The sequence below is a fragment of the Arctopsyche grandis genome, chromosome 13, assembly GCF_051622035.1.
Source record: "Arctopsyche grandis isolate Sample6627 chromosome 13, ASM5162203v2, whole genome shotgun sequence".
NCBI lineage: Eukaryota > Metazoa > Arthropoda > Insecta > Trichoptera > Hydropsychidae > Arctopsyche > Arctopsyche grandis.
Window position 1 is genome coordinate 22,625,216 of NC_135367.1, and position 10,565 is coordinate 22,635,780.

Here is a 10,565-nt window from a genome sequence, read left to right on the forward strand (position 1 = left end):
GGTTCGTACGCACCATAATACAATCAGTCGTGTTATCATTTTGCAAGTTTTTTACAGTCACTGTGAGGGACACATTTTTTTTTACAATACACTTATATTTTTGTTTTCAAATTTAAAGATCAAAGTTTGCTTCATTAAATGCTTTCTCATTGTGAGACAAAAAAATTAAGATAGTTTCCGACCTGATATATATGTTTATAGCAATTTTTATTACTGATAATATTGTTTAATGTATTGTTATTTTCTCATATTATCAAAATCAATCGTTTGGTTATCAAATATTTAGTAAGCCAAGAGATCAGATTGGAACAAACAAGTACGTTCACTGTATCATGAATCATTGTATAGGTTCAGTGTATCTATTTTTTTCATACATACATAGGTATACATCACAATGCCCATTTTCGTGTCTGGACGAAGATAAAGTATATGAATACGTAAATACATGGTAAAAATGAATATTATTAGTATACAAACTTGGAAAATATTGTAAAAATTTTTACATTTTACAAAAAAATTATGACGATGATGAATTACCTGTTTTTTAAATGAGGTATAAAAAAGTTTTTTTAAAACATATACCTACATAAATATGTACATGTATGTATATATAATTTTTAAACAATAAAATTTCTATTATATTCAAAGGTATAATATTGGAACAAAATTCTACAGACCGTAAAGAGTTAATCTATAAATGCATATACTTCCATATATGTTTCATGCTAAGTATATGCATTTAGAGATTAACTCTTTACGGTCCGTAGAATTTTGATTAAATATTATACTTTTCAATCTTACAGAAATTTTCATGTTTCATGTGTATTCGTGATTATTTTATCGCCAAAAAACAAACAACAACATGTAAAATTTAAAGATAAACTGTCCAACAAAATAATTACGACGATTCATTTGAAATAGCAATGTTATATAATCTGTATTTTTCGGTAATAATATAATATGTACAAATCATTTGGTAATGATGCAAGTTGGAGGATTTTGTTTTCTTATTCGATTATTCAATTCAGAAGCACCCCAAGATTTGGTGACTTCGATTTTACATATACATATATTACTAGCTGAACCCCGGCATGTTTTGCAATGCCACAATAACGCATGCAATTCTCGTTCCCATTCCTGTTATTGTTCCCGTTCCCGTTCTCGTTCTCGTTTGTCGGAAAAACGCAGGCATCGAACACATTTTAAATAATTAATTTGTTTGCTTAGTTTATCTAACAACGCAGGTCGCGACGCGAAAACATTTGAAATTATAGTGTTGCAATGACACTCATTCCCGTTTTTGGGCGATTTTTTTTCACAGTAACATCGCGTCATACCGGAGAGGCGTACCGGAGCGTGTGTAGCCCCATACAATTTCAGGTCGACCGAAAGGAATACCTCAAGGTCTACCGCAAGGAATACCTCTCCGGAATTCCGGAGCGTCTGTAGCCCCCTCAACGCATGCGATTCCCGTTTCCGTTCCCGTTCTCGTTTCCGTTCCCATTTGTCGGAACAACGCAGGCAGCGAACACCCTGGTCGCGACACGAAAACATTTGAAATTATAGCGAATGACACTCGTTCCCGTTTTTCCCGTTTCCCTTCCCGTTTTTTCCCATTTTTTTTCACAGTAATCTTCCCAGACATGCATACAACAAATCCTGAAAGTTCCATCGTAATCGCTTCAGTGACTTAGGAGCCTATTCGAGACACACACATATACAGACATTCATTTTTATATACATATATAGATTAAAACCATGTGCGAGAATTTCTATTTTTTCTTCCAACTGAATACATTTCCCTGAGATTCAGAATGCTACCCAGAATTGAAAATTTCAATCTTTTCAAAGTTGTTATAGTTTACTTAACAGCTTTTACTATACCTTCTTATTCATGTATTATTTAAAGACTTTAGGGAGGATTCATATGATAAAAAAACATCATTTCAAGGTAATTTGAACCATTTTTGAAGAAGATACACTAAGCATACAAAGGTTAATTCAGATACTGTGAGTAAAATGATTGTCAAATAAGAAGTTCCAAATACGCATTTAATTTTTATCGGGTTCACAGTTGACGAAAACAGTCTTGCGTAATGCATTCCATGTATTGTCTTCATTTATGTACATACATATTATAAATGAAACCGGTTCTTATCATATGTTCTTAGCTCACAAATATAATCACTATTAGTGTAGTTGGGATATCCGCAGTGTTCGGTTGCTTCGAAAATCACCAAAAATGAGTTGGTACTTGAATTCCATATTATTCGTGACGATTCCTTTGGTATTCATTTACGTGTGGATGCGACATCGCTATGGATATTGGAAGAGAAGGGGTGTGTTCAGTCCAACAGCTACATTCCCAGGAGGACACATGGGAAAAGCTCTGTTTGGAAAGATCCATTTAGGATTTCAGCTGAAGAACTACTACGACAAGACTAAGCGACACCCTTTCATCGGCCTCTTCATGCTAAGCAGGAAGGCCATCATGATCAACGATCTGGATCTGATTAAAACCATCCTAGTGAAGGATTTCAACTACTTCCCGAACCACGGATTTGGATTCAGCGTAGAGCACGATCCTCTATCCAAACACTTGCCAAACATGAACGATCATGAGTGGAAATCTCTCCGGGCAAGATTAACTCCGACCTTCACATCGAGCAAAATGAAGTATATGTACAATACTATGCTCCTGTGTGTCCAGGACATGGTGCAGTATTTGGATGCTGAAATTAGCAACGACAAAGTCGTCGATCTAAAAGACGTTATGGCCAAGTACGGTACAGATGTGATAGGTTCGTGTGCTTTCGGCATTGAAACTAACAGTTTCAAATACCCAGATGCAGAATTTAGGCAAATTGGTAAAAGAATCACGAACTTAACTGCACTTGAGGGGTTCACCCAAACCTTGTCTACTGTGGCTCCTGAGCTATTCAAGATATTGAAATTGAGAGTGGTCCCTAAGGATGTTGAAGATTTTCTGGTCAAGACGGTAGATTATACGATCAAACATCGAGAAAGGAATAATATTGTCAGGAATGATTTTATGCAGCTGCTAATCGATATGAAAAATGGTAATTAGTACTATAAAAGTGATAACTGTTTTGTATTTAGTATGAAGTAAAAAAACCATACTTTTATTTTCGGTTTGATATATTTGTTATTTTGTTACTATTTTTAAAATGTATCATGTTATGCTTATTATCGTTTTTATATAATGATTTAGTCGACGGACATTCGTAATTATGTATTTAAAGCATTTTATTATTCTTTACGCAAGAAAAAGTAACGCTGATCAATCGAATTTAATTGCATAATTACTTGAATAAGTTGAATTAACTACATAAATGGCGTATTGATTGCTGTTCGTCAGTGCTTTGTCGCATTGGACTATTACTATAATCTCACAAAGATCATTATATCTTCTGTAATCTAATTGTAAATATATGGATGTATTTTTTACACAATTCATTAATCAATCAATATATATATAATATATATGTATATCAAGTAATAAGAAAAAACAAATGAATTCCTAGGAAAATAATTTAAATATTTTGTTCATTTATTTTTTAAAAACAAGATCATAATTATATCGCACGTATAGGAAATGCTCTAAAAATATTTGTAATGGAAGATAAGCGAAAGTGTAATTAAATATGCTTAATTCCTGTTAATTTATAATATCTACATACATACAGTGTTGTTATTGAAGTTAAGCAATTAAAATTACACAACAATTCACAGACACTTTTCGATAGATGTTTCAGGTGATACGAAGCCATTGACACTTTATGAAATGACTGCCCAAGTATTCTTCTTCTTCCTTGCCGGATTTGAAACATCAGCTTCTACTGGCGGATACGCTTTTTACGAATTGGCAAAAAATCCAGACGTACAAAAGAAGTTGAGAGAGGAAATCAATCTAGCTTTGGAGAAAAGCGGCGGAAAACTCACCTACGAGGCACTTTCCAGCATCGATTATCTCACTTATGTGATTGACGGTGTTGTTTTGTTACATACATATTAAAATATATAACCTATTTTACGTATTATTCTAATATGGCAACTTTGACTTTTAGAAACGCTGAGATTATACCCGCCTTTGACATTTTTGTTCAGAGTTTGCGTACAAGACTATTTGGTTCCGGGTACAGATGTGACAATAGAAAAGGGCACTCAGGTTCTGATATCCAATTTTGGTATTCAGAGAGATCCAGAGATTCATTTCAATCCGTTAAAATTCGATCCTGAAAGATTCGCTCCAGAAAACAAACAGAAACGACACCCATTTTCGAGTATACCATTTGGAGAAGGACCCAGAGCGTGTATAGGTAAACATTGTGTCAATGTTTTATCAAGGAAACTTTAATGAAAGGTCAATTTTGATATTTATAATCTTATTTTATTTACAGGTAATCGTTTTGGAATGATGCAGACACGTCTCGGAATCCTGTCTATCGTATCCAATTATGATGTTTCAATATGTAAAGAAACTACAATACCATTGGAGTTTGATCCGAAATCTTTTACCTTGCAACCATTAACTGGACAACTTCTGCGTCTTACAAAACTACTCAAATAGTGAAAAATGATAAAAAAATAAAATAAAAACATAATTCAAATGTCAAAATTTCACATATTTTATTGGATTATGTTTATCAAAAAAAATTATAAATACAAAATATGAAAAAGTGTAAAAAAATATGTAAATAATATATAAACGAATTCGAATTGTACATTTAACTTGTTTTACAACTATTCATAGAAGAATGATCGAATAATTACTATCCTGATGGCAGCAATCATATTTAATAGCCTTCGTGTTTCCACATAGTACGTAAATGCATAGTATATGTGGTATGTATTTTACTAGTAGTAAGAAAAACCTCGTAATTAGTATGGTCAAGTTATATAGCTACAAAAATTGACTTTAAATTAAACATACATTTTATAATATATGTATGTATGTTTTCGAATGACAACAGTATTATACATATGTTCAATCATTGGTATTGTAACAATATTTTAGTATAGCCGAAACGTTTATAATGTATGGTTGTCTCATTAATCATCCAAAATTGTGAATGTGATTATTTTATTGGTGGAGTAAAAACGCCATATATATATATGTATATATAAGTGGACATACATATGTACATTCGTAACTAAATTGGTGAAGAAATATCTCCAGGAAGACGAAATAAAGGAAAAGTGTCTTGAAATGGTAACAATAATTGTATTCATTCTTGCATGAAATTATTTAGCCAAAAATTTAAATATATTTCCTAACTTAGCGGTACTCACTTTTTTATTGAAAAAAGGCTAAAATATGGATCATTATTCTCTCCGTCTCTCTCTCTCTCTCTCTTTCTATTAATTCATTTTATAAACAAAATATTACGCGACAAATCAAATTTTATTTTAAATGCAGCGCAGGTATTTTTTTTATAAAGAATTTCATTTTTGCATTATTATTTAGTATTGCTATTAATCGATAAGTTCTTGGCCTGTATTTATTTGGCCAGTAAACAGATGATAAGTGAGTTACATTATCGGTCAATGACTGCTTAACTATTGTTTATTTGTCAGAAATTACTGAGCGTTCATTTATATGTAGGTACATAAATACACAGTACACCAGTGGTTGCCACGCAGGCTATTTTGGGTCGTAATTTATAATTTGGGCGTGAACTTTTTTTCAACTAATAAAAAACGAATACCAGTAAAGAAACTGATATAATTCTCGCATCTTTTGAAAATAAATAACTGCTATACCCGTTCAATAATACTATTTTTGTATGAAAAACCTGTTAACTAAATACTTTTTTCTCTAAGTAAGACATTATTTAGCTGCCAGCTGGGATGTTCATTTTATTTAAAAATAATACTCTCAAAGGTGCCGAATAATTAAAAATGACCCCTTACACGAAAACCATGTGAACTGTATAAGAGGTAAGTAAAAATGGGGAATAATGTTTATTAGGGATCTAATATATAATTTTGAAAGAGACTTTGTATGTTTGTATGTATGTAAGTTTTGGTTATCCGTGACGTAATCGAAAAAAAATAATTTTCTATGACGACGAAATCGATATCGTTTTCGATTTCGATTTCGTTTTCAGTTCCGGATCCAGATTCCTTCTTCAGTTTCGTTTCCAAAAACCTGTTTCAGTTTTGTTTCTGGATTCGTGTTTAAGTTCCGGAGCCCGATACTTTTTTCAGTTCCGGTTCCAGATTCCTGTTTCAGTTTCGGATCCATATTCCTGTTTTAGTTCCAGATTCAAATAAATTTAATTAAAAAACAAATTAACGTTTAATGATTAGCCATGTTTATGCGGTTTATATTACAAATACCTAGCGAAGCCGAATAAAACCACTACTATATTATAAAAGTAGGTACAAACTCTCCGACAAAGAGAAAAAGGAAACGACGGATCTAACTAAAATATTTTATTTGATTAAAATACATATTATATTTTAAATTGAAAACCCCTGTCAACTGCATATATAGAAAAAATAAGCCAATAGGATAATACTGGAAAAATGAACTACGCCCAAAAATAGCCCGCGTGGCGACCAGTGTAGTACAGTATTATCCCTAATTTTGGTAAAAACTACTGACTACTGAATAAAACTGACCATTTATATTGCAGCCATTATTTTCTATTAATTGTAAGAAAATATTTAATCTTTCATGATTAATTTTAATTGTTTATTATTTTTTAATTGTTCATGTCATTGAAACTTTTTAACATTTCAGGGGTGTGAAATTTTCGGCGCTTTTGGAAATAGCCGCATATGTGTTTTCTTACGATTGGATTTGAAACGTCTGCATAGAAACTGTTTTGATCCAATATAGTCCTGATGACGTTGGGTGGACTGAACCTTCAGCTTAGGATATAAAACCAAATACTCAAATGGGATATATTAATAAAATTGGCATAAATTTCAAGTCAAAAAATTTAATATAATATTATATAATCATATGATAGGAATTCGAGATCTTATATATGTTGGAATGCAATATTTTAATATAATAGTAATAAAATAATCTTATTCTAAAATAAAATAGATATAATATATATAGGTAATACAATACGTACTATGTATAACGAAATAGTTCATAATATATGTATATATATAGATATATAATATGTATTTATAAATCAACAAATTGACTAGGGAAAAATATCATATACATATATGTACGTATTAAATAATGATTGCATATAATGTAAATATAATAGTTGATAATTAATATTATTTAAACGTGAACTAATTTGTTTTATAATTTTGAAACATTGTTTCATAATATCACACAGCGTAGCAATTTTGAGCTATTCAATTGCCTATATATGTATAATATAATATTTTTTAAATAAATTAAGCAACCCTACAAATAATACATATCATTTTAATATAATACAAAATTTTTGATGAAAATTTCACAAGGAAAAGTGCTTTCATTTATTATTTTCCAGCCATGAATAATAATGTCACACCACAGAAATAATCATTGCCAAATTTTATATTAAAATATAATTATATATTAATATGTAATAAAAATTAAATTTGAACTATTTTGGCGCGAATGGCATATTATTTATTTTCGCAACATTTTTTTTATAATTTGCAAAAATAACAGAAGGCGTACAAATTACATTAACAACGTATTACTGTTTATTTAAATAATATTAAAATTATATATTACTTTATAAGTGTTATTCCAATAATAAATCTTTTAAGATTATGATCTAAATATAATGTGCACATATTAAATGTAAATTATACCAATAGGAACTATAATAAATCACAAAAAATTATAGCTACAATTAAATTATAGTAACAAAAACATATCTAATATGCAATACAACTTGTTTAACAAATTCTTATGTGATCTACTGTTACTTCTATTCTTTATCCTCTCTCTTCGCCTCTTCTTCACAGTTTCATCTTTCCATTCTCCATCTTCATTTTACTTTATTCCGCTCTCCATCTTCATTTTCTTCTATCCGCTTTCCATATCATCGACAATATACCCTTTCGATCAAATAGACACATACATACACAACTACACGTAATCATTTGAAGCGTTTCCAAAATGGTTTTAATCGATAATCATAATTTATACGCCCCGAAAATATAATCGAGAGAAGCAATAGGAAACTTCGGCTGAAGCGTTAGCAAGCAAGCGCCGTTGAGAAGTGAGGGTCGTCATTTGGTGTGTATTTTTTCAGATCGACGTTTAAATACTGTATGGAGGATAGTGGAAAAGTCTGGTTATGGGGCTCAAGTCTTCCTTGCAATGTTTGTAATAGCATTCTAGAGTGTCGGTGGAGCATCCTGTGCATACGTTGCACCGGCAGCTGAGACCGTCGCCGCAACGACCTCTCGCGTCGAACAAACCGCCGCACGTTTGATTCGGTCCCTGGAAATTGCAAATAATCCTTTTAATGCAAAAATTCTACCCTGAGCATATAGATAGGGATATAATGCACATATTCGATCGAAATTTTCTTAAAAATTTAGCAAGTGTAAGGTGGTTTTACCCTGCTGCATTCCAGCTGTCCGCATAGATTCCTATATGTGCCGTAGTAACATGTGCCATAGGTGACGTCGCACTCTCGACCTTGACATTGAGTGCAAGGCAGGTGAGTTTCAGCTTTTATCCTGAAAATATGAAGTTTTTTGTTAAGAAGACACACATTAATGGAATTGAAAAGGGTTATTGAAAAGGAAGACGTACCTGTCGAAAAATAAAATTCCGTAACTGACTAATACTATGATGAAGGTGATGGCGGTGAGCTTCATCATGAATATGTTGTGAGTACAAACCTGTAAATTAAAAGAATATATATGAAATTCTGAAAATATGCTGCTCTAAATTCATTCCAATGAATGAAATTCGGTGTGGGCTCACTTGCGCGTCCCACACATTTCTTTGACTTAATTGCTAGTTTATTCTATTTCAAATATGTATACCGTATGATTTCATTATGTTTGTGTCGTTTGCGAAATTTAAACAATATTTCACTTGTGTGCAAATGACAAAATTGTTGACGAAATGATATGTATGTTGACATATACATATACAGGCCGATTCACATTCACGACACAAAGTTTAAGTAAACATTATAAGTTTAGACTTTGTATCCATTTTGTTGTATGAGTAAGTTCAATTGATGATAAATGTTGCTAGGCAGTATTGTATGTATTATAGAACACCATCAGACTTTCAAAACATTATTTTATTACATACATACCAGCAGCGTGGACTAGTGGTTATCATATATGCTTTCGAACATAGTGATTACGGGTTCGAGTTCCACTGGTTGCTGCTGGCCAGATCTTGGTTTGTCACTCCAGGTCGATCGAGTTTCATTGACACGGTTCCAACAAATTGCATACCTTTACCCATTTATCGCAATTTTTGTGTTTTCAGTATCTCGATTTTCTCTGATTCGTATTAAAAATGCTGCGAATTTGTCTACAAATTTCTAGTTTTTAAGCATCTCAAAATTTGATGATTTATATAAAAATGCTCTATGATGCTTTATTACATTTATTCTTAAAAAAAATGTATATCGATGTTTGTAATTGGCCATGAAGTCGCATTGGGGCTTACCTATAAGGCCTTCCAGGTATATGTATGTATGAAAAGATAAATATGTGCCATGACATAAATTACCCCAAGGCGATACATATGGTTAGATTAATTTTTACATAAGTAGTAACAATTTTTCAAAGATTACATGACAGAATACAATATAGATATCTATGGACAATCAACAAAAAAATTATACACAGCAAATTTGTTATATAGGTAGCATTTTTATAAGATTCAACAAATTCGAGATGCTAATACGAGAAACTGAAGGGAAGGATACCGATTTATTGGATCCGTCACAGCAATTAAGGTAGAAAAATTGGAAAATTCTAACAGAAGACGGTCGATCTGTTTTTTAATAGTTCAAGATTTCACCAGCAGCGAATTTTGGCCGGAAATTGAACCCACAACCTCTCTGCTGGTATGCAATCGATCTAACAGTTCACTACGCTGTGACTTGATAACATTTGTCATTATATTATTATAAGTTGAATTGATGATAAAATCAAGTAGTAAATCGTAGTAATCAGGTAGTAAAATATGAGGGTTTATATTTACATATATATTATTATATCGTTTATATGTATATATTATTATATCGTTTATATGTTTATATTATTATATTATGTATGTATATGTATAAATTATTGTATATATATATATATATATATATATATATATATATATATATATATATATATATATATATATATATATATATATATATGTATATATATATATATATATATATATATATATATATATATATATATATATATATATATATTATTCTGCAAGATTGGGTATGATTCAGATCAAGGTCATTATTTTAATAAACAGGTTCAATGATTCACGGATCATAGTCATCCGAGGCTGTAGCGATAGAATGACGTTAAAAGATAAGAAAAGCTTGTTCGTATGTCAGTTTGATTAGTCGAACTGATCATTC

The 10,565-nt window shown here is 31.2% G+C and overlaps 2 protein-coding genes across 2 annotated transcripts; one reads left to right on the top strand and one right to left on the bottom strand.

Annotated features, from left to right (window-relative positions):
* The first annotated feature begins 2,054 nt into the window (after positions 1–2,054).
* LOC143920990 (cytochrome P450 6a2-like) lies at positions 2,055–6,852 on the top strand. Its single transcript, XM_077444063.1, has 5 exons — positions 2,055–3,080; positions 3,768–4,010; positions 4,089–4,340; positions 4,422–5,233; positions 6,770–6,852. The coding sequence occupies exons 1-4, from the start codon at positions 2,243–2,245 to the stop codon at positions 4,589–4,591; spliced, it is 1,503 nt and encodes a 500-aa protein (XP_077300189.1). The 5' UTR covers positions 2,055–2,242; the 3' UTR covers positions 4,592–5,233; positions 6,770–6,852.
* Positions 6,853–8,153: 1,301 nt separating this feature from the next.
* Positions 8,154–9,427, bottom strand: LOC143921652 (neuroparsin-A-like). The gene is made up of 4 exons (XM_077445004.1): positions 9,371–9,427; positions 8,756–8,844; positions 8,559–8,679; positions 8,154–8,437 (listed from the first exon to the last, which is right to left on the bottom strand). Exons 1-4 carry the CDS (start codon positions 9,425–9,427, stop codon positions 8,255–8,257), a joined length of 450 nt encoding a protein of 149 aa, XP_077301130.1. The 3' UTR covers positions 8,154–8,254.
* Between the last annotated feature and the right edge of the window lie 1,138 nt (positions 9,428–10,565).

What these genes read in the sequence shown, in the direction of transcription:
- LOC143920990 (XM_077444063.1), top strand. Translation starts at nt 2,243, where the DNA reads ATGAGTTGGTACTTGAATTCCATATTATTCGTGACGATTCCTTTGGTA. An exon ending in TCTCACTTATGTGATTGACG is followed by an intron (nt 4,011 to 4,088) that starts GTGTTGTTTTGT and finishes TTTGACTTTTAG; the next exon opens with AAACGCTGAGATTATACCCG. An exon ending in AGGACCCAGAGCGTGTATAG is followed by an intron (nt 4,341 to 4,421) that starts GTAAACATTGTG and finishes TTTTATTTACAG; the next exon opens with GTAATCGTTTTGGAATGATG.
- LOC143921652 (XM_077445004.1), bottom strand. Translation starts at nt 9,427, where the DNA reads ATGGGTAAAGGTATGCAATTTGTTGGAACCGTGTCAATGAAACTCGAT. An exon ending in GGAATTTTATTTTTCGACAG is followed by an intron (nt 8,680 to 8,755) that starts GTACGTCTTCCT and finishes TCATATTTTCAG; the next exon opens with GATAAAAGCTGAAACTCACC. An exon ending in GACAGCTGGAATGCAGCAGG is followed by an intron (nt 8,438 to 8,558) that starts GTAAAACCACCT and finishes TGCAATTTCCAG; the next exon opens with GGACCGAATCAAACGTGCGG.